The sequence below is a fragment of the Gambusia affinis genome, linkage group LG04, assembly GCF_019740435.1.
Source record: "Gambusia affinis linkage group LG04, SWU_Gaff_1.0, whole genome shotgun sequence".
NCBI classification, from domain to species: Eukaryota; Metazoa; Chordata; class Actinopteri; order Cyprinodontiformes; family Poeciliidae; genus Gambusia; species Gambusia affinis.
Window position 1 is genome coordinate 8,189,532 of NC_057871.1, and position 24,220 is coordinate 8,213,751.

Consider the following 24,220-nt stretch of genomic DNA (forward strand, 5'->3'; position numbering starts at 1 on the left):
ATTTGCTCCCCCTCCCCCATATCCACGTTCAGTTACATGAGCAACAACGACAAATGTTGAGGACAAAGTTCAACATGAGTTGCACTAAATTACCCAATAATGTTTTGACTGTCCTGAGAAAGCTCCAATGTCTATAAAGTTGGGCATATATTTTTTAATCTCTTTATTTATTTATTAGAGCTCCATTTCCTCAGTTGCCACTATCAGTACACTTTTTAAACTGACTAAAGAAGGAGCTCAATACTGAAATAAAACAGTTTAAGCAGTTTCATTGACAAACTGTATGTAGTATAACTCTGACCTTGTCAACCAGTACTGTCCAGGTGTACAGACATCTGAGTCTGCGTACATATGTCTGTCATTTCTCTTCCCTAAATAGAGGATTATCATCCACCGTGCATAAAATATTGCCTACTTCTCGCCACGATTCATTTTAACCTCTAAGCTATGTCGCCAGTGTCATCATGATCTCCTGGTGACCCTTACGTCTCACTTACCCACTCACAGAGATGTGTGTTTGTGTGTGCATGGACACATGAGTGGACGCAGGAGACACATGGGCTCATATTTTATCCAGACGCCTCTCTGTCTGCAGTACGCCGCTTGCGCAGCACTGCCGAACATTCTCTTCACCGTGTGGAAGGGTGGCATGTTGCCACGCTCCATTGCAAACACATTCCCGCTGCCTTCACACAAACATGAGCAATACAAATAATAATGAGCAAATGTTCTTTTCCTGACATCTGACGGTTTTGTCAAACAGACATCGGTGGGGAATGTGAGCTGGTCTTTCTCTTTCCTCTCTGTGCCACAAAATTTTTGCTTTTTAAATTGTGACTTGTGGCATTCGGAAATGAAATCGTTTTCTGAAGGGGTGGTGAATGGTTGTCCTCACAAAGATAACTATTATGGTAAAGAAATGAAAAAGAAAAGAGGAAAGTTTGACAAAGATTTTTCTCAAACCCATTCATTAACTCCATCTTCATTAATGTGCCGGTTAAATAGCCTGGAGTCTTCTGGGAAGGTTCAGTTTTCAAAATATTTGGAGGAGTGCTGCAGGGATTCATTCTCATTCAGCTGCAGAGGCATCGGCGAGGTCAGTAACTGACGTCAGCTGATGCAGCCTGACCCATGTTGTGCACTGGAATCTGCCCTGGGGGTGGAGGGTTGAATAATGTTGAGGTCATGGATTTGAAGACCACTCAAGTTGTTCAGTGCCAAATGTGGAGGATCATTTGTTTTATACTATCTTATAAAAAATATGTCTTTCTCACAGTTACTTTACAAGAAGCAGATTTTTTGCAAAAGTATAAATATTTTTATCCGTCCATAACGTCGATAGCCATGCTGTAGTTAAAGCCAAGCTGTAGTGTAGCTCGAAGCCGTCACTTCATAACCAAATTTAAGTTGAAGTTGTGAAAAGCAGATCTCAGCCGCTTACATCCTCCTGCTGAAATATCACGTTTTGAGAAATAAACAAATCTGGAATGCAAAACAGTTAAAAAGCTGCAATAACAAGGTTGCATTAGTGTGCACAACCTCAAGCTGTTGCATTTTTGAAGCATCTTGTGATTTATTTTCAGTAATCAGTCTTATTGGGTAACTCTTGTCGTCAATTATATTGAACCTGCTAATTAAAAAAAAAGACATCCATCCCAGTGGAGTCTTCCTGATATTTGATCATAACTCTAATAAGTTAGGCTAACAAAAAGTAACTCTGTACATCATCAAACAAATACCATCGTTTGATGATGTACAGAAAAGCATGATGGTGAAAGCATCATGATCTGGGGTTACCTTTCTTCAGGCAGACGTTAAGTTTTTGTTGGTGAAGACGAAGATACAAACATTTCCAATTCTAATCAATATTTAATCCAATTCCAACCGTTCATGTGTCTGTGAAACAATTGGCGATAGAGATTAGTTTCTTTTTTCAGCATCACAGTCCAAGTCCACAAATCCTAATCAACAAAAGAATGATAGGATGAGAGAAATTTTTTGAAAAAGAGAAAAAGCTTTTGTAATGGTCTAGAAAACCTGTGAGGTCATCTGCAGACATACACAGACGGTAATAATTTAATAAATTAAATCATAATATCCTTAAATCAAAATGTTTTTAATGTCCTGGAACATTTAAATGTGACAAAAAAGCAAAAACACAGAAGAAAACATGTAAGGCAACTACTTTATGCAACACTAGCCAAGAATAATATTGGTTTTATGGGATCATCTGCAAATTACAATTATTAAGAAATTAAACCACTGTTACCATCTTGTGCTAGAAAAAAGTAACACATTTATGCAGTATTGATTACCCTCAAAACATGAATTCAACATTCTGTTTAACTACTAACGCTGAAATTGCCTGTGGATATTTTACTTTCATATCTAAATCTTATGTATTGGATGGACTTTTTCTTATTGCAATGCTGATGCTTGTACTGGCTGTTCCAAATGAAAATGCAAAAACTGGTACTTTTGAAACAGCATTTTCAGTTTAAATCCATGCAAACACTGGGCATGGCGGCCTGGTGAAAGCTCGGCCTCCTCCTACTGTAAATCCACTCTCCGGATCCCCGTATTGATCCTGCCAGTCGATAGTGTTATTCATGTAGCCTCACAAGCCAGTGCCCTTGCTTATTCACAATAACTTCACAGTCAGCAAGGCGTGGAAAACAAATCTGTCTCCAGTGTGCAGGAGAGCTGAGACACTGCAGCTGAAGAAGAAGAGATGATCTGACTGGTTGGTGCACAGAGGAGAGGTTAGTAAAAGAGACAGGAGAGCATCCATACACACACCTCCACACATATCGCACAGGGTACTGAGTGTGCTGGATTACAAAGCAGTGAGCACTGTGACAGTAAGCTCAGGAAATCCAAAGACAGATTTAAAGCTGCCAATCAAAGAAGGCCCCGTATATGTGTACAAAAGCCGATGCTTTAAAATAGCTGCTGTTGATCTCTGTGAGTTATGCCAAATTTTCCACATTTTCTCATGTTACATATCACAAACTTCAATGAACTGAAGGGGGTTTTATAGCTGAAAATCTAAACAGTCAGGCATGCATTTTTATTCTGAAACCCCTAAATAAAATGAAGTCCAACCAAAAGTCACCTAATCAATAAATATGACAGGCCAGACGAGGAAATTATTACTAAGCAGCCAACACACTCCTGGTAATGGTGAAGCACCTGCAGAGTTTTACAGCTAACTGAATTGTAAAGAAAAAAAATAGAAAGCCACAAGGAGTTATGTTTGCAGTTCTCCATAAACAATGTATGGGACACAGCAGACATATTCAAGATTTAACTAAAATCACATTTTCTGGTGGAAAGTTATCATTGCATATCACTCTGAACCAGCAAACAGTGATGCTGGGTGGTGGCACTATTATGCTGTGGGGAGAAATTTCTTCAGCGGGAAGACAGTAGCTGGTCAGAGACGATGGGGTTGAATAGAGCAGAATCTCCCATCTACAGTTCTCAAGGCACACTGCCCTGCATGTTTTAGGTATTTCTATACTTCATCACACATTATTTAACTGATGGCTGATTAACAGGCATTTGCTGGACTGCAATCATTTGAATCACGTGTGTCAAAGCCACACTGGAATAGAGGGCAATCCAGGAGGAAAACTTAGTAGAGGCTGTGAAAAGCTTGAGACCGGTGCAGAGGTTCACACTCCAGTAGGGTTACTATCCTAAACACACATTCAAAGCTACAATCGAAGAGTTTAAATTAAAGCATATTCATGTGATAGAGTGGTCCAGTCAATTTTTTCTCTTCATATATAATCTTTGCACAAAGTTTAAAAATGGTCCACGTTTTCCCTTGCATCTGTGTTCATCTATCAGATAAAGTTCTAAAGAAATATATTGAAGTCTGTAGTTGTCGCATGACAACACATAAAAAATTTATGAGGTGCTTGTTTGTGTGTGTGTGCGTGTGCGTGTGTGTGTCTGTTTAAAGTTGTGTGAACATTCGCAACAGCTGGCTTGAAATGGTCAGCTGGCACTGTCTTCCCACTGGCTTGCTCCGCCATGTAAACACACTCCAACTGGTTTATCTTTAGCAGCACCCATTCAGGCGGGACGGAGAGAGAGGGAGGGGAGGTCAGGGATGGAGGTATGGAGAGAGGGAGCGGGTGGGGGGGTATTGTGAAAGTAAAGCATAAAGGAGGGAGGGAGATGGAAAACACAAGCAGATAGTGTGTGTACCTTCACATCCTACACATGTAGATTATTAAATATCTAAAGTTACCAAGGCTGCCCCATTTTCTGCTTTCTCTCCACTCGACACCCTGCCCTAAAACACAAATAAACCATGTGTCACGCTGCAGGCATCCCAACACTCTCTTGCACCAAATATCGGATTTGATGATTCCTATATTTCAGGAGCCACAGGTTTCAAGTTTATTCACTGGGGTCATCTGAGCTAAATCGACTCAGGCGTGGCGTACACAAAGTTTCAAAAGAGAGAAACAAGTCCACCCCGAAGAGGAGAGGAGAAGAGAGCTGAAGGACAGAGCAGGACAAGCGCAGACACAAGTGCTGACCTTTCATCTGTGCCATCTTTGCTTGTGTGCGTATTTGCGTGAGTGTGTGAGAGAACCCTTGTAAAAGAATATACATGTTAGCCATGGACACACACTCACATGCACTTTAAAGACAGAGGTGCACCCATGAGGGAAGTGCATAGTCATCAGTAATTGTCGTCGTTCAACAAGCAGCGGGTCGTGCCGTGCTTCTGTAAGCATTTCTGTGGAGAACAGAGCGGGAGAATCCCCCTCACATAACAAGGATTAGTGTTTGAGGAGCTGAGCAGATACAGATGCTGCTCCACTTGTACCAGCTCACTGACACATGGAGAAAGACACGCAGTGCTAAAGCTACTAGCCGGTTATTTTTTGTAATTGAGAATTTATTCACAATAACAACCAACGCTCTCAATCTAAAACAAGTTCACATGCCTCTGGTGACTTCACACGAGGCACACGACAACTGACCAGCGAAGTTTCCAGCATATTTCTTGTCTTTTCCTTCCATCTTTCTTCACATTTTTAAATGTATTTCTGCCCTCAAAGACATTTATTTCTACTGTGTATGGCCCAAATATATGAGTCGAATGCAAGAAGACTGGATATATTGGATGGCGAGACTTTGTTATCAAACATTTATAATCATTACAAATACGGCCACTGGGGGTGGGGGCGGTGGTCAGTTGACCAGGGCCCAAGGTGGGGATGGCCTACAACCAAAAGTACTTTATTTTTCTCCATGATAAGTAAAAAGCAGTTATATTGTGTAGGCGTATGTGCATGAGAGTACTTCTGGTAATTTTTAGAATATACAGTCCTTTTCATATTTGTCATGACAGGCATTGTTGCAATTATATTACATATATTTGCATGAAAGAAATAAACTTATTCACTACAATCTTATAAGAATGGCATAAACCTAAACAAATATTCTGCAAAGGTCCATTGAGAACTTTTGAAAAATCTGTGATTACATTTAAATTATTCATGAGTTAGTTATGAACATCACACGATTATTTGAGATTAAATATTTCAATCGATTGACAGGATTAATGTGTATATATATACATATACATTTATATGTAAAAACAAATGATAACATATAATAATGTATTTATAAACTTTATAATTTTTAGGATTTGTGTTGCTATTGGTTTTCTGCTGCAGGACAGGCGTTCCAGAGCTGCAATCCTGCAACATTTTGTCTCCTGCACACCTGACTCAGATGAATGTCTCATTGACAGGCCTCTGCATATGTGGAGGACGGAATGCTGATAAGGGAATTCACTGATGAGATTCAGGTGTTGGAGAAAGGATGCATCTAAAAGTTACAGGACGGAGGACTGGAGTCGGGCAATTCTGATGCAGAAAAGGTGGAAATTAAAAAAATGCCAAAGTATGGAGCAAATAGGAATATGAATCATGTCTTTAAATGGTAAATATCATAACTGTCAACTGCCCTGATTACTAGACAACTTGTAATAATATCCATCTTGTCAGGTTGATGTGCTCCATTTAAATAGCTTTGAACCCTTTACAATTGCTTCCTATTGGGTTATCTTCAGCAAAAATAATTGTCATGCTAACAACGAGTCCAATCTCAACAGTTAGCCCCACCATAATTGAGCTTACAATACAGCCTATACTATTGCTAGCATCACAATTAACTTCAGAGGGGAGAATAAAAAGAAGCTCTATAACTTACAGTCAGACAGAGAGCAGTTCTTCAATAGCTTAAGTAGCATTTATAGTAAAAAGTAGTGCCAAGGTGGTAGTTTAGACAGTGTGCAATGCCGCTATCCTGCCAAATTCTTCACTGTTCCAGGTGATTTAAGCTCAATGTGGCATTTACTCATTTTATGTGCACAGAAACCAATCTGATGGAAAATTTTAAACAGATACTAGATCTGTACCTAACAAATTTGAGACAACAATTATTGTTGTCATTGCTTCAGCTTCACTATCCAAACTGGTTTAAAACATCTAAATATGAACATCTGAAGCATCTTTAACGTGTCAATGAAACTGCTGATCTACTGGGATGTTGACATACTCATCACCAGGTTTACAGGTAAACATCTCAGAAAGAGAAAATATATAGTGAGTAACAGCTGTTTAGATGTAAATGGAAAACCGGTTCCAGATGACGGAAAAGCAGCAGTAACAGAGATAACCATTTGTTAAGCTACGCAGAATAAGATCTCTGAAATCACAACATGTTCTATGTTGAAGACGGTGCGCTACAACAGCAGAAGACCAAGGTATGTATACTTTTGTAAGCTACAAACAGGAAAATTAGGCTAAAATTCCCAAACATTCACCAAAATAGGACACCAAAGGATTGGGAATAAGTTGTCTCATCCAATTATAGTCTGCAACATTCAGATGGCGAACTCAGAATTTGGCATTTATAAACATCATGAAATTATGAGTCCATCCTGTTTCTTGAACATTGTAATAGGCTCACTTTACTCCAGTGTCCTGCATGGTCCTGATGTTTGAATCTAAAAGAGCACCTTTTGGAAAGTAATGCAATGAGAGATTCGCATCATGGACAAATCTGCAGCAATTATGTGATATTATCCCAACATGGACTAAAATCAATTTCTCTTAGATTCCTTACATTCCATTTAAAGTTTATAATGCCACAGAAAAAATAAAGCAGCACTGGGGACAAAAAGGGGACTAGGATGGTGTACCTAATAAAGTATCTAGAGTATGCTAATATCTGTCAGAAAATGCTCTTCCACCATAAGGATAACTGATCATCTTTGTTCTTGTTGTTTTGCTATGTAAATGACCCATAAAACACAAAGCAGAACTAACAGTTGCCCCCTTTCTTTAACAAACATTGTAATTTGTGAAACCTTGAGGAGAAAATCCATATTCATTACCTGCTGTTTTTATTATTATTGTGAATACAGAATTTTTTTGTGGGGGAAAAAATACTACTTAATGGTATCTTACCAGATAAAAAGATGTTGCAGGGGACTGCCTTATTCCTTTTTTTTTATTTTTAGTAATTGATTTTTTTAGATGAGCGCTTCTTTTGTCTGTTCTGGATTTTTGTATCAATTCTACAGTGGCATGAAGCCTTCGGGGCAAGGCAAGTTCATTTGTACAGCAAGTACAAGACAATTCAATGTGCTTTAGGTGATGAAAGTCTAAATCACATAGCAAGGGGTACGGAGATAATCCACAGAATCGCATTTTTACCGCTGCTTCCACCTCGATGGAGATCTGCAGCCTACACCTAAAGCTTTTGGTGATCTATTTCAGATTACCGTCAGTCACGAAGCCGCTCCAACCTGATCCAAGTTTCCCCGAGACGATGTGGCTGAACATCTCCATCACCTTTCGCATTGCAAGCCTACTGGCACAGCATATTATAATGTCTTTCTGACTGCGAGCATGTTTTGCAGCGCAACATCTGAAGGTGTGATACTGAGTCAGCCGTCGGACCACGCTGTCAGCCCGACAGATGGGCATCAGGCGGCGCGCCTCTCTCGCGCGCGCTGTCAGCAGAGGATCTTACCTTGGTGAGCTGAGCGATCTTCTTGCACATCTTGCTGTGCATCTGGTAGTCATAGAGCTCCTGCTCGATGGTGGCCAACTCTGCCGCAGTCCCGTTCACGGTGGAGCCCGGCCCGGGGGACTGTGCAGCCTTACCGGCGCCTGTAGCCATAATGGAGCCCCCCACCACCTCTCTCTCTCTCTCTCTCCCAGGGGAACTTCCCAAGGATTGTCAGAAATGATCCTTCCGCCTCGCGGATGAAAAATCCCACGGAAATCGTGTCAGCTTCCTACTCGTGCATCTCATCCCTCCGCGCGCAGATCCTCTCTCGGCATCTCCAGGAATCCGGCGGTAGATCGTCGGGGCTCTCCTGGTGCGTTCCGGTTGCTGCCCCGCTCTCCTCCTGCTGGCCGCCCGGTGATCGCGGAGGTCACACGCTGGAAGTCCATCGGGGACGCGCTTGCGCCAGCCGAGCCTGTCCTGTTGCCAGCAGATGTATATATTTTTCCTTATTCTAATAGGGAGGATGAGAGCGTACAGTCCGACCACCTGTCTGGGGGCCGGGGCGGAGAGGGGCGTGTGTATCTGTGGAACATTACCGGAGACAGCTGCTGGAGAGGCTCACTGCTGCAGTGCTGCCCCGCCCCTGATCGCTGTACGGAAGGGAGGAGGAGGAGGGTCTCCGGGGTCCGTGTGATCAGTTGGATAAACATACACAGGGGCTATAGGAAAGCCGAGACAAATGTATGCATTGTGATAGCATTTGACAGAAAACACCCCCAGAGGAGATTTATGGGAAGGACCAATGAAAGAGTTGGACAAAACACAGCAAATCCAGAAAACATGGGGGAATGGATGATTTCTCATTGTTTTGAATCGCATATTTACTCTTGGGATAGCTTTCAGTGAAATGTAGGACATGCACAGGAACGGCTGCAGTTAACAAAAGGGGTGACCATTTGGGGGTCCATGTCCTATTCTTGGTTGGCAAAGCAAAGCCAGAATTTCCAGTGTATTTTACTGTTGGGGTCATAAGTGAATCAAAATACGCTCATATTGACAGAGGAGAAAGCAACATAACTCAGTTCTCCAGTTAAGAAAATACTAGTTTAAACAGCTGGATGGTTATCTGCTAGTGACCACTCCTTTTGTTTCACTGGCACAGAACAAAATGTGACTGATCAACTCCTGTACTCTGCTGCACATCCACCTTTGATTAGCACCGCTAACCCTTATTTAAGTTGCTGGTGCCAAAATGAGCTTTGATCCATACTATGCATCTATCTATGCCACATGGTTTTGACTTCTCTTCTGTACAGAAGGAGCTCCCTGTGCAGCACATTCTTGGGTCCACTTAATAAAACCGATACTGGAAAACCAGTTGGCTCCAAATGTCGGATCACAAACAAATATGAAGAAAATTAAATAATCTGAACACACTTGGACAGAGTTGTCTAGCATAAAAATGTACATCCAGTTAATCTGTGACAACTAGCAATGACTGACAATCTTATTGTCAGTAATTATAGTTATTGAAACGTAATCAATTGCAGGTTGGTTGACGGAATCTGACTTGATGTTGTGTTTTTATTGTTGATTCCATGTTGCATTGTGTTTTTGTGTTTGATTTGATGTAAAGCACTTTGAAATGCCTTGCTGCTGAAATGTGCTATACAAATAAAATTTGATTGATTGATTGATTACCGGTATTTGGAGCCCATAGTTTGAGACAGCCACCAAACTTACTGTGACACCCATGCTGCTTCAGCCCATTGTGGATCTCCCCTTGGTGCCACCAATGCTCAAAACACACACACACTATAGGCTTAATCCAGTTGTTCGCCCCCCTTAAACTAACCCTCCCTTTATCCTTCGGTTTTTATTTAAGGTAGCTTCTAAAAGATTGTATTCAGAAATGGGATTCTCCTTGTAGATATTGATATATAATTGGTTCTCCATACTTCAGTGTATGTAACAGAATATGCCAATAAGTCTTGAGTAATGTTATTAAAACTGTGGTAGATATTTTCTCTCAAATTATCATGAAGTCCTTTTAGTGAAATGCTAGAAAGCATAAGTTTCTGCATGAAGCATAGAGTAATGCAGAGCTGCCATACCCCCAAATCTTACTGCAAACTGCTGGTCAGCTGGCTATGAAAAAAGGACAGCTTTAGTGTATATATCAAAGGTATGTCAATCATCAAATTGATCAAACTAACACTTATTTTTAGATTTGCAGTTGCAAGCTTTGAGTGGTGTGTGAGTCTGCATGCTAATTTGCTGTTGCTGTGTCTCGGCACAGAGCAGAATGTTTGCAATGAAAATAATTTACTTGAAAACCACATAGGATTTTTTGAAGAGTGTGTTCCAAATTTTTACAGAGGTCTAAATAATAAAAACAGCAAATCCATCATATAGACTAGTTAAATGGAAATGGGACAATAATGTGTTATCTTTGCTGCAGCATGAATACATACTGTAGTATATTATACATTTAACAATTTAAACCAAGGTACTAACACAACAAATACTATCGAAACAGGGTTTTATATATAAAATGCGCATCTCTGGGTGCAACTCAAGCAGCAACAAGACAGAGGGAGCTGAAGGGTCAGAGGTGTCTCCACCAACTGTTCAGGAGCTGAGTGAGACGTGCTGCAGGAGCAGAGCTTATAGGACACTGTCAGACACTCATTCTCTCTCCAGGAACACCTTGAACTACTATCATCAGGCAAGCCTCCAGCAGCAGTGGAACTAGAACCACCAGACTATAACACAGCTTTCTACCTCAAATTGTTAAAATGCTGAACTCCTGCTAAGACAGCTTCCATGACTTACATCAACATTTCATTACATAGAGCAGTTGTTTCTAAGTTCTCGGTCAATGTGTTTTTAACTACGTGTGTTTTCTGTGAGCTACATGATGATAGTTTTACTGTTATATGGAATTGATCCGAAAAAAACATGTGCTTGTTTTATTGTGGACATGCAATAAGATTAAAATGAACTAATTTGAATTTCTCATTGTCTGAATAATGGATGGAATTACATTCAGTACATTCCCCCAGAGTGGCAGACCTCCAAAGTTCTAACAAATCCACAATGATTTATAAGAACATTGGAAATCAGTGATGCAGAGGCATAGCTCTGCACTATAACTATTGCAACATAAAAAGGGAGAAAGTGCAGGAACAACCAGTAAATGCAAACTCAGTTAGAGCCTTCCCTCCCATCCAGCAGGTGGCGGTAAAGCCCTTAAGGCTTCATAGAAAAGGAAACTCACCTCGTACGGTTAAATTTGAAAACAGGCGGCAGTTTTACGACTAGAAACCTCACAGCAAGGTAAACGTATAACCCTTTTAAGATTGATAGACGAACCATTTTCATGTAACATTAAACTTATGCTGTTTTAAACAAAGCTCGGCTGGTCGTGAGGGACTTTCTTTTTGGCTCTTGTTTGTATGTAAAGTGTGTTAGTCATCTAAACAAACAGACTGATGCTGTGTCAGTGCTGGAAAAGAAACGTTGGTCTCTACTTGGCAAAACGCTGGCTGTTGTTTAAATGTGTTTTTATATTTATTTGATATTCTTTGGTGTTAGATGACTGCGGACAGTGAGATAGAGCTAAAGGAGGCGTTTCAACGGGCTCAAAAAGGACACAACAACAAGGCGAAGCTGGTGGCGAGCCTGAAGAGTCGCTACAACAAGGTAGGCTACAGCTGATAATCGTGCTACCTACTAAACACACGTTTCTCTAATAAACCTGTTTCAAATAAACAGTGTCTTGCTTTAACCTTTGTAACCACACACTTCAATAGATTTTATTGACAACCTTATGTAAAATACCAAAATGCATGGTTTTAGAAATTGCCTAATTTGGTTGCAATTTAATTTCGGAAGGTCTAAGGCGTTTTGTAAGAGAACATTAGAGAAGAAACAATACCATGAAGACAAAAACAAAAAGAACACAGAACAGGGACAACGTTGTGGAGATGTCTGAATATGTTAAACCAGTGATTCCCAGCCCTAGCCTGCATGTTTTAGATGTTTCCCTACTTCAGCACAATGATTCAAGTGTTTGTATTGCCTCTTTAGCATGCCTTCAGTTACTTTAAACTCTGTTAATCACTCATTCATTTAAGCCAGTTGACAAATGGCAAGGAGAAACATTAAACATGCAGGACATTGGACTTGTATGTTTAAGGTCCAATGTCCTGGACCTTAAACATCCAGGACATTGGATGTTTAAGGTCCAGGGTTGTAGAATTTTTGTTTTGGAGATCGCATGGAGTGCTGTTCAAACCGTCATCTGAACAGCACCATATGAATTTATTTTGCTTTTACAATTATACGCTGTTTTGCAGTAGTCTATCCACATAAAATAAAATGAAGCAAGATACTGTGTTTTTATTATTATTATTATTATTTCAATCCAAAATACTTTTTTGCTTTTATTTGTTTTAGAGTTGAATGTTTGTTTTTCCCCTGTGTTTTACTGTCCCATAACTATCATCAGCCACATGTTTCATTTCCTCCTCCAGCTTGAGGACAAGACTTTGTTCCATGAAGAGTTTGTCCACTACCTGAAGTATGCAATGATTGTGTACAAACGAGAGCCTGCTGTTGAAAATGTGATCGAGTTTGTGGCCAAGTTTGCCACAAGTTTCCAGCCTCTGCCCAATGCAGAGGATGAGCAGCAGGAAGAAGAAGAAGAGGAGGAGGAAGATGAAGATGATCATCCATTTCTGAGTTTCATCTTCAACTTTCTGTTAGAGGTATTAAGCATATATGCTTAAATATTCTTTTTGACCTTTATTAGCACTCAGCAGTAAAAGATTGATCTAAAACAACACATTCAAAATCCATATCTAAAACTGTAAACAGTTAGTAATTTTACAGATTAGACCATGAGGACATGGACCGGTATCTGGATGTCTAAATGATCCTTCACAGTTAAAATACCTGCACTGCAAACCTGATGAGACATGTGAAACTTCTTGTCCTTAATTTGATAGAAGCTGTTTGACTTTTTTTCCTCCATTTCTCCGTTCAGTCTCACAAAGCCAACAGTCATGCAGTGCGTTTCAGAGCCTGCCAGTTGATCAACAAGTTGCTGGGCAGTATGGCGGAGAACGCCCAGATCGACGACGACCTCTTCGATCGGATTCACCAAGCCATGCTGGTCCGAGTCACGGACAAGTTCCCCAACGTCAGGATTCAGGCTGCTTTAGCGATGACCCGCCTTCAACAGCCAAAGGATCCCGACTGTCCCACCATCAATGGTTTGTTTTTTATTTTATTGTTTTACTTGTTAATTTTAAATCTTGTAAGTATTGCACTTCAGAAAGTTGTTAAGCACCCAGTTTTGTAGCTAAGTTATTTGTTATAGTTGATCTGTTTTTTCTGCTATTATACTCAATTGAGAACTGTCATCTTTGTGTAATCTATGTTTGTGATTCCTCAATTTGTATCGGCCCATCAACTGTCATTCTTAGTCTCTTCTGTATTTTCAGCTTACATGTTAATCCTAGAAAATGACAGTAACGCAGAGGTGCGACGTGCCGTTCTTTCCTGCATTGCGATGTCGCCACGGACTCTACCTAAAGTTCTCAAACGCACTCGAGACATTAAAGAGAACGTCCGCAAGCTGGCCTACCAGGTACACATGCAATCAGTCAGCTAAAAGATGTGTGTTAATAAATCACTGGGAACTCTGGTTTCATCTGTAATTTCACCTTTATTTTTCTGTCTTTGGCTAAAGGTTCTCTCTGAAAAGGTTCACATTAAAGCTCTTACCATCGCACAGAGAGTTGGTCTACTGCAGCAAGGTCTCCATGACACCTCAGGTAATGTTTTATTTTTTCATGGTTAAAAAAAATGTCCATTGCAACAGAATTGCCAACAGATAAAGTCTCGCTTAACACTTTCACACAATGTATAAATAGCATCAGTACATTTTAAAAATATCATCAGGCTTAAATATATGAAAAAATATATTTTTAGCCTTCTCAAATCTATTAAAAATCTATCAGGTTGATGATTAATTTATCTTAAATAGCACCTTAAAACATTTCAACTATTAGTGTACTGAAACCAGTTTGACCTTCTAGTGTAGTTTCTGTTTCTAAGCAGTTTAAGTTACAAGACAACAATAAATAAAAACATGGAAGACATCTTTTATTGATTTTATATGTATATATTAAAAAAATTTTGTGCACCTTTTGGCTCTTAAATAAAATTAAAGGCCAGTTTCAGATGAGTGTGTTTGTGTTAAATCAGTCTTTTCGACCGGCTGTGTGTGCTACAGAGTCGGTGAGAGACATTGTTTGCAGTCGCCTTCTGCCGGCTTGGCTGCTTCGGCTGGATGGAAACATCATCGAGTTGCTCCACCGGCTGGATGTGGAGAATTGTGCAGAAACAGCTATGGAGACCCTGAAGGCCATCTTTAAAACAATGCCAGCTGAAGAGCTGCTGCACATCAGAGGGCACCTCGACGATAGGTAGGCTCTCAGATTTCCTTCTTTCACGTGCGCCAATTTAAACATTTTCTGTCTGACATAAACTAATAAAATTTTGATTTAACAACAGAAAGGTGATCCCCGAAGACTCTATGACCTGTGAAAATGTGCTTTACTGGAGATCTTTGTGTGAGTTCCTGAAGGGTAAAGGAGATGATGGGGAGGAAATGCTTGAACAAGTGCTGCCAGATGCTGCAATCTATGGCGACTACCTCTTTGGGTAAGTTACTACATAAGAGATTCACAAAATAAGTTTTGTGCAGTCAGTATTTTGTATTTTCAAAGTCTATTCTAAATGAGTTCGATAAAGTCAGTGGATTTCAAAAAAGTATAAGCTTTCTGATTTGGTTGGACTTTGTAAAATATGAAGAGATGCACACAGGGAAGTACAGTCAGTTGGTAACTTAAAAAAACAATATTTTTCCATCAAGTGAATGCACCATGGATCAAAAGCAGCTGAAGTCATGCTATTGGTGGAGGTGCAAACAGTAGAATAAATAGCACAGGTTTGTGGGAAATAAAGTTGTACAAAATGGCTCACAGAGGACTGGATGAACAGTCATGTGATTTTTTTTTTTTTTTTTCTTTATATATAAAATTTTTTTCTTTTAAATGTGCACAAAACTCTCATAGATTTAGTACAAATCTTGTTCTTCCTTCTGTTATATTTGCTTTGGGTAAACTTGGCAGCCTTTAAAATTAAAACACATTTTCCAAATATTACAAAGAGATTTTACCCACCAATATCTGTAGAAAATAAATCAACACTTTTGAGCTTTATTTATTTCTAAGGGCTGTAATCAATTTTTAAATAGTTGCCTTTGATTTCCATTTGGCTGGAATCTCAATCTCCCCCTATATTGGTCCTGCGAGTAAGACCTTGTGCCTCTCTGTATTAGATACAAAGTAAAATATGTTCCTTTGTGTTTTTCTTGTATGTATTTAATGTTATTGTAGCTACTTTGTGACACAAATCTGAAAATCAAAATTTCTATGACAATGTTGTAACCACAGGTATCTGAAGGCACTGTTTTCTGAAGAGTACTTTATGTATGTAACTGTGTGGATTACTGAAACCTTACTATTTAATTTATTTAACGTGTGCCTAACCATTTGTGTGTGTTTTACTCACTTTTTATATATGTGTGATTTTTATTTAAAATAAAAATATGTTTTTTAACTGCCAGGCTTGCCTAAGATGCTTCATACTTGAACTTGCAGAAAGCGACTTACTCCGTATTGCCTTGCTTGTGTGCGTGTGTGTGTTTGTAGCGAGATAAGGGTGGAGGATGATGCTACTGCTGGAGTTTAACTGACTCTTTGCTTTGTTTTCGGTAGCTATCTGAAGGCGGTGCCTGTGCTGACAGAGGAGCAGAGGGCTGACTTCAACCAGCTGGAGCTCGTCATGACCAAAGAGTTCATCTCCCAGCAGCTCATCCATCTCATCGGTTGCCTCGATACCAACGAGGAAGGTGGCAGGTAAATCTAGAGCAAAAATATCTGGATGTAATACCAATTAAGGATGAGAAGATATAAAAAATTTGAGCTGATATTATTGCTATTGACCAATAATCGATATTTACTGATGCATATATTATCCTAGACTTTCAACATTATAAAAAAACACCCACACCACCTACGTTGCTTCTGTGCCTCAATTAAACACTCCTGCGCTGCATCACTGTCACATGACCCACATGTCCAACCTCCTCCACTAGAAAATAAACATACGCTGTTAATATTGACCCGGTTTTACTTATCGGTTTATTCATCTTTGAGAGGGTGTACTTGCATTATTATGCCATTACCGTTTATATTACTTGAAAATAGTCTGAAATAGACATCGTTTATCACAATAACTTCTGGAACAATTTATCATCCTCTGTCTCGTCCATCCATCTGACAGTTTGTCCTTCCATTGTTTCCAAAAGGAATGAGAAATTTTGACACAAAAAAATGTATAGAAACTCTGTTATTTTTACAGTTTTCTTGCAAATATTTTGTCCTAATTTACCTGCATACTTGGATGCAGACGTAGTGTGTCATAACATTCTGTACGATGACATGTTGGGCTAACTGAGTTGTGTTTGTAGGAAGCGTGTTCTGGCGGTTCTGCAGGAGATGCTGGCTCTCACACAGACTCCGTCCTCTCTGGTGTCTCTCCTCACTGAGAAGCTCCTCGCCCTCATCCCAGACGACCAAAGACGCATCCAGACCGTAAGCCAGACTTTGACATCAGACGATGAACATTTTCATCAAGTCAGACTTCTTATCAACTAAAGTAGATTCATAACACCTTAGCTTGAAGAGCCAGTCAGGCAGAAACGAAATACAATGCAATACTACCTCCGGTGTCTCCGTGTGGCTGCTGAATCATCACCTCTCCGACTCATATTTAGAGGAGCTGGTTTTCTTTAACAGGTGGCAGAGATCATTTCAGATGTGAGAGAACCCATCATGGAGGCCAGTCAGCCGGTGGATGAGAACAGGAGCCGCCGGCAGCAGGTCCAGGTGGGCTAGACTTGGAGAAACCTTGCCCAGATTCCATAATTGCTGACAATTATACAGCCGTTTTTGCACATGTGAAACCGTCACCTGATAACATCGTAACAGATTTGGGCAAAAACACAAGTGTTTTTTTGTTGTTATTATTATTATTATAACTCATGTACTTCATGCGCTAGTGTGATTGTATATTTATTGTTTATTAGGGCTGCGGCTAACAACTATTTTAATAATCAATTATTCTATTGATTATTTTGACGCTCTGATTAAAAAACATTTAACATTTAAGCTTATTTTATGCAATATTAGATATACATTAAAAGATAAAGGTAAACAAGCGAGTTCCCTTTTTAAATAAGAAAGAAAAACATGTTCCCGAAAATGCAATAACACAGCATCACTTTCATGCTTTCAAGTGAAGCTAAAACAATGCCACTTGCAGTTCTGAGTAGAACATGTTTACAAACCAAGAAGATATATTTTATCTTAAATGCCAAATAGGAATTAAGTTTTGGCTTAATTACTGCTCTGAAGGAGGTAATCTTTATTCAATCTGTATTCTCTAGTTATAATTTAAAGTTACAGTTAATTAATTACTAAATTAGTTGACGATTATCTCAAGAACGATCAATTAATCACGATTAATAGTTTCATCTCTACCGTTTATTGGTTAATCCCTTGAGTTTACCTTGTCCAGTTGTATCCTGAGTGGAGGGGGGAGATTTTGTCCACTCACCTAGTTAACTCCAGCTAAGGAATGACTCGACTCATCCTCCTCTTCCTCTCTTGTGGTTCCCTCCAGCTTGCAGAGGTGAAGGTTCGCCTCATCGAGGCCAAACAGGATCTGGAGGATTGCATCGCTGCGCAGGACTTCAGTCGAGCAGCAGAGCTGAAGGACTCCATCGCGGGTCTAGAGGATCAAAGAAACCAGGTCCTGCAGGAGATCTCGGAGAGCAGCCAGCCAGTCGACAGGGAGGTTCGCGCTGAGAAGGTGTGCAAGGACACGAGAAGATTCACAGCAGTTATGAAAGATGGATAAAAATTTATCATAATATTCTGTGACAGAACGACCCAGAGACTCTTCTGAGGTGTCTGACGATGTGCGCTGAACTGCTAAAGCAGATGAACATCAAAACTCGGACTGGTCCCACTATAAGTGCCTTGATGTCATCACTGGTAATTAGTTTGCATTTGATTCATTCTGGTATTTATTTGACCTACATTCCTTCCAGTATTTTTTTTTTAATTTCTTGCTCTTTTTTCTTTCATTTTCATCTTTCCTTCCTTTCAGTATCATTTGCTTGTTCTTCCTTCTGAACTTGCTACCTCAATTTTGTGCCTCCTACAATGTCTTTCCCTTCTTTCTTGGCCTCCTGCTCACTGTAACATTAATTTCACAGTAAAATTTTGTATTTCCAAAATGACTGAGATGTGTTAGAAATGGAGTCTGGAAATGTTTTTACTCAAGGAATGTCAATCAAGCAATTAATGATCACAGAAACCAGGTCACAGAAACTTTGTGTAATTGCAGTTGATTCAAAATCCATTAAAATCTTCGCTCAGCGTTGTTGAAGCTACAGAGCTGTCTTACCAGACCGTAGCTCTTGATGACTGGACTGAAGCATCTTGTGCGGCACTGCTAAGTTGTTACTGGAGTAAAACGGTTCGGGAACCTTCTTCGACAGCTGCTAAATATTCCTCAAACGTTGTGCCATCATTTCACAAACATGCTCCTCTATGTGGTTCCTCCAAGCTGCACAGAGTCTGACTCTGATTCCTTCAAAGCTGCAGAGGGGCTAAAAAAAGAAATCAAAGCAATTCAAGCTTCCCTGCTAGAAATGGCTTTTTGGGGGAACTGTAAAAGTCAAGGCATCAGAAAAATGTCAACTTTCTGAACTTACTGCAGGTCTTCAGAGTAGATAACAAAAACGAGAAAGCAGAAAGAAGGTGCAGTTAAGAATTAATAACAATTGTGAACAGATCTTAAAATAGCGTCTGCGTAAGACAGTTTTAAAAATACTTCCTCTTCAAAAAGGAGAGAACCCAAAATATCTTGATCAAGAATAGAAATAGAAGAAAAATATTTCTGCTTTGAATCAATCTGTCAAAACGGGTGTTAACTTGTGCTTAAGAAAATAGCTGAATGTTTATTCAGCCTCATTTTACCAATAATGTGTTGTTGAAATTGCAGAATTGGAAAAAGCAGAGCTGTGGTTCATGTCTCATTTCCTCTGCTTGTCCTCTTAGGTCCTTCCCTCCATAGCAAACGCTCACCCTGCTGTTCGCAATATGGCCGTGGTGTGTTTGGGAACCTGCACCCTGCACAGCAAGGAGTTGGCCAAAGCCCACATGGTCCTCCTGCTGCAGGTGAACTCATTTCTGAACAGATTCGTACCTGAACAGTGTGCAGATTGTTTTTGTTTTTTTCATTTGCAGCTTCTAATACTTGTGTGGATTCACAACAACTGCTGCTTCATTTTCTAGCAACAAATCCTTCAGCATGGCTCAAACATATTCAGTTAATTTAATCTGAAATGAAGAGACATTCATACCTCTTTGCTTTTTCACACTAAATCCATGAGCATAATCATGGTGTCTGCCCATCCTTAAAAAGTCTGAAATTTATGTCTAAAATTAAGACTTTAAAATGTCTTAAATTCATTTTAAAAAACGCAAGTGTACTTTAAATTAAATTTTAGATTTTTATCACGAAATATATCATCTCGTAGCTTGTTTTTGTTTTCTTGCAGGACTTTTCTATCAGTCAAATTTATGAGTTGTATTCTGATGTTCTGAGGTGGTTGAGGCTACCAGTAGCTAGCTGCTAATATACCCTGGCCGGCTAGTTGGTTAGCATTCTGCATCAATTATGGGCGATGGGCTCGACACACGGGAGAGCGATGAACAACAGAGGCAGATGCAAACCATTACCACTCTGGATGAAACCAAATGGATGGGACGCAATAATGACGACAGCAGCAAACGTTGACATCCACAAACAACCCCAGAAATCTCAGGTTTTGCAATGTTTAATTGTAATGCAGCAAGTTCTCTCAACCACCTCCTAATATTCTTTTTTTCAATTTAAGATTTCATTCAAGGTTGTGTTAAAAATGCCTTAAATTGGACTTTCTGAAACGTACAGATCAACCAAATCACATTTTATTTGTAAACCACATTTCAGCAGCAAAGCATTTCAAAGTGCTTTGCGTCATAACAAACACAAAAACACAGTTATGCAACATAGAGTCGACAATCAAAACGTTACATTAAGTCAAATGCCATTGTTAAATTTGTAATTGATTACGTTTCAGATACAACTATAAGCAGGTGGGCTTTTAGTGAAGATTTAAAGGAAGCCAGTGTTTCAGCTGTTTTACAGTTTTCTGGAAATTTGTTCCAGATTTGTGGTGCATAGAAGCTGAATGCTGCTTCTGCTCGTTTGGTTCTAGGGATGCAGATACCCTAATAATTATTATGTGAGAAAATAAAGCAAATATTTTCTCTTAACTTGCATCAAATATAGTCCGTTTTGAACAATTTTGCAAGACACTGCAGGTAATGTAGTTCTTAAAGTTAAGAGCCACCATAGATCAGAAGGCATTAATGAGAACAAAATTAGAATCTGTGTTTTCTTTGCTTTTGTTTTTTCTTCAGATCGCCCAGCTGGATGAGGTGAAGATCCGCATCAGCGCTCTGCGGGCGATCATTGACCTACTGCTGCTGTTCGGCTTCCAGCTGCTCTCTGAAACGGCGTCCACTCAGACCGTCCAGCCCCCGCTGTCACCCGACAGGCAGGAGGGCGACGCGACATCGGCCGAGGACAAGGGGAACATTCCAGAAGACTCCGCACAGAGCATACTGGTGATGCTGTCTGAGTTCCTGGACAGTGAGGTGAGCTTGATTAATTCATGCACCGCTGACAAATAAGTGTTTGTGTCTAGGGTTGAACAATCAATTGGATTAACCGTGATGGATCGATTGCTGAAATAACTCAGTTAGTAATCGGTTAATTGATAGCTGGAGCTCAAAAAAAGCCATTTGTTGAAAGAGCAATACACTCTGCAGTAATTAAAACACTGAATTTTTTCTTAAATGAAAGAAAAACAATTAAATTTTTGACAGTTATGTCCAAATATTTTTTGACAAAAATATTTCATTTTGGTCAAATGAAAAATAAAGCATTTTTATTTTGACAAAAAAATATATACATTTTGTCAAACAGCAGATGTAATTTTTTAATTAAGATTAAAAAAAAAATCTAAATATTTTACCCTCCAAAATCTCCTATTAAGGATCTTTTTTTTTTCTTTGAAAAATAGTCAACAGATCAGTCTTGCACTGTATTGATAATTCAAGAAGAGAGATGAGATTTTCACATGTTAGAAGAATTATTTTTAGTTGAAGATGAATCCTTTGGTACAAATGATAAAGCAGACTCGAAAAGAGTTCCGTTATTACAGTTGAGGCAATACAATAATTTTATTTAAATAAGGAATTGAATTATTTTTGTATTTTTATATATATTTCCAACATTTTATAAAATAAGCTTAAGTGGTTAGATAAAAAAAAATTGCACAATTAATAATCCATTAATCCAGTTTTCAATTAATCATCAGAATAATCCATAAAATCATTGCATCCTTATTTGTGTCTGACTTTCGGAGGGAATTTGAATGTTTTTCTGTTAAACAAACCCAGATGTCTGACCTGCGGACGGAGACAGCAGAGGGTTTGGCCAAGCTGATGTACACGGGTCGCATCTCGAGTGCAAAGATGCTCTCACGCCTGGTGCTGCTGTGGTACAATCCTGTCACTGAGGACGATGTCCGCTTGCGCCACTGTCTGGGAGTTTTCTTCCAACTCTACGCCCGCGAGAGCAGGTCTCCCAGTAATAACACCCCCAGGTTTAGTCAGAGGGCTTCCTCTCTTTGCGATGTGATTAAAGAGCAGGCGGTGTTTGTGTGACAGAGCCCACCAGGAGGTCGTGGAGGAGACGTTCCTGCCAACAGTTCGGACTCTGCTGAACGCCCCGGCCACTTCTCCACTGGCTGAGGTGGACATTAACAACGTGGTGGAGCTACTAGTTGAGCTGACCCGCCCCAGTGGACTTATCAAACCTTCTGCTAACACAGAGGTAAGACGGGACACCATCCAAGAACTTAAGCAAGTCTCTGGCAGAAGATCTCTGCGCTTTAAAACATGTCAGCCGATTCAAATGGCTTTTCATGTGGTTTCTTCACTAATGTTCTTTAATCGAACTGGAATCTATAATTAGGGGGCAACTGAAGGAAGTATGTTGGGCTGGATTTTATTTAGAGGTGTCATGCCTTTGGACACAAATGCATGTAGTAAAAAACCAAATATTGAAAACCAAATATTCCTTTCCTTCCACTTCACAATCATGAGCTGTATAATGTCGGCTTATTACATTTGATAACACCTGAAAAAGCTCAAAACATCTGAATACTTCTGCAAGGCACTTCACACATGACAGCCACGTTCAATGAATTTGTCCTGGTGTGTGTGTTTTTTGTTTGTTTTTCAGGAGGTGTGTGTCCATGACTATCTGGCAGTGCGTATGTGTGGAGAGATGCTCAAAGATCCCACAGCGCCTGAAGTCCGCCTCTACGCCAAGACCCTGAGCAACCTGGAGCTCAGCAGAGAGGAGACAGTGAGGGACGACCTGACGACACTGCTGCAGCAGCTCGTACAGGTACAGATGAGAACAAGTCCAAGCACTTTGGTGCCATTTGGAAGCATTTTTGAAACAAACTGGACTTGGATCTACGCTGCAGTTCCTCATGTCTGACGGCTCCTCTTTGGGTCCTGGTAGGTGGTAAAGGATCGCGTTTGCCTCCGTGCTCTGGAGAAGATGCTGCATCAGCTGATGGACTCTAAAGAACAGGCAGAGGTCGTCAACTCCAGTGCTCTCCAACCACTGGACGTCAACGCAGACGGTACACACATTTAGATATTCTCTAAATATTATTCTCTGGTTGAGCGAATTGATGTGTGTAAATCCAGTTATACCTGCTGTGAAGGAGTGGTCTTATAACCTGAGAGATGCTGAGGGTATTTCTGAAAAGCTTTAATTTCTGTAAATATGTATTGTGTCTCTGTAGAAGCAGCAGCAGAAGATCCATCAAAATCCACTAAGAGACCTAAGAGAGGTAATTCAGACCCTGTGCCTGTACATTCAGTTATTCACAGCACAGTTTTATTTATAGAGTGCCTGACAGGAGGAGGAGGTGACTCAGCTCCAGGAGGTAACCTGAGTGTCTGTCTGCACAGGTCAAAGGAAAGCCAGCACTGCCAAAGGGGGCAGAAGGCCGAGCAGAAAGGCTGAGTCATCAGAGGAGAGGTGAGTTCAGATCTTCCTTAACAGGACAGAAACATGCCAGTTTTCCTTTACAGAGCCATACCTTTACAGTCTGTCTGCATCTATGTTTGGCTGCAGTGATGGAGAAAATGTCCCAGAGTCTGCTCCTGTGGTACGTTCGTCACGGAGGGCAAAGATTGCAGCTCTGGAGAAAACCAAACTGGATCTGAACCCTCTCATCAATCAGGAGGCCAATGTGTCGTGAATGTTCACTCTTGGACAGATTAAGTGTTTTAATCGACAGGAACAGAAATGTTTGTCTTTTATTTGTCTCCTGTTACTGTTGTATTCAATGTCTATATAGCGATAGTTATTCATTACCTAATTATTCATGTTTAGAGCTTACTTAGTAAATATAACTAAGCTCTAAACATTCATGGCTAATAACTATTGCTGTTATATCTTAAGCTTTCACTGAATTTATTTGTGGGCCATTATTTTTTCTGTCTTAACATTTATAATAAAAACAAACAAATAGAAAAATAAGTTGTCTCCCTTACATGTATTAGTCATCAGTTTGTTTATTCCATTCTGATTGTGTCACAGATTAAAATAACAGCCGTTAAACTCTTCATGTTAATATTTATATGGTTCCTATGCAGCCTGGAATTGTATTTGCTTATTCAAGGTGGATAAAAGTAGGAAAATGGAAATCCATTTATATTTTGACTTTAATTTGTCCTATTAACTCAGTGTTTCTCAATTCCAGTCCTCGCGCCCCCCTGCCCTACATGTGTTAGATGTTTCCCTTCTGCCGCACACC

General features: G+C 39.9%; 2 protein-coding genes across 4 annotated transcripts in view; one reads left to right on the top strand and one right to left on the bottom strand.

The window, feature by feature from the left end:
* fam184b (family with sequence similarity 184 member B) overlaps nt 1–9,475 on the bottom strand; it is a 31,526-nt gene extending 22,051 nt beyond the window's left edge. The window contains exon 1 of one of the 3 annotated variants that reach the window (XM_044115098.1): nt 8,074–9,475. In XM_044115098.1, coding sequence (XP_043971033.1) covers nt 8,074–8,223 — 150 coding nt within the window. In that variant the 5' untranslated portion in view covers nt 8,224–9,475. The remainder of the gene's footprint in view (nt 1–8,073) is intronic. The other 2 variants (XM_044115096.1, XM_044115097.1) reach the window with 2 other exon arrangements.
* A 1,811-nt stretch (nt 9,476–11,286) lies between these two features.
* ncapg (non-SMC condensin I complex, subunit G) lies at nt 11,287–23,940 on the top strand. Its single transcript, XM_044115230.1, has 22 exons — nt 11,287–11,394; nt 11,653–11,760; nt 12,594–12,827; nt 13,106–13,334; nt 13,566–13,711; nt 13,814–13,898; nt 14,360–14,552; nt 14,641–14,790; nt 15,909–16,049; nt 16,664–16,787; nt 16,992–17,081; nt 17,878–18,066; nt 18,141–18,251; nt 19,323–19,442; nt 20,733–20,969; nt 21,777–21,958; nt 22,047–22,212; nt 22,624–22,791; nt 22,912–23,035; nt 23,201–23,248; nt 23,370–23,439; nt 23,536–23,940. The coding sequence occupies exons 2-22, from the start codon at nt 11,653–11,655 to the stop codon at nt 23,660–23,662; spliced, it is 3,042 nt and encodes a 1,013-aa protein (XP_043971165.1). The 5' UTR covers nt 11,287–11,394; the 3' UTR covers nt 23,663–23,940.
* Nucleotides 23,941–24,220: the final 280 nt, after the last annotated feature.

Excerpts from the sequence above, each read along its gene's own strand:
- ncapg (XM_044115230.1), top strand. The coding sequence starts at position 11,653 with ATGACTGCGGACAGTGAGATAGAGCTAAAGGAGGCGTTTCAACGGGCT. Across the intron at positions 16,050-16,663 it reads ACCAACGAGGAAGGTGGCAG|GAAGCGTGTTCTGGCGGTTC; the intron begins GTAAATCTAGAG and ends TTGTGTTTGTAG. Across the intron at positions 19,443-20,732 it reads ACATGGTCCTCCTGCTGCAG|ATCGCCCAGCTGGATGAGGT; the intron begins GTGAACTCATTT and ends TTTTTTCTTCAG.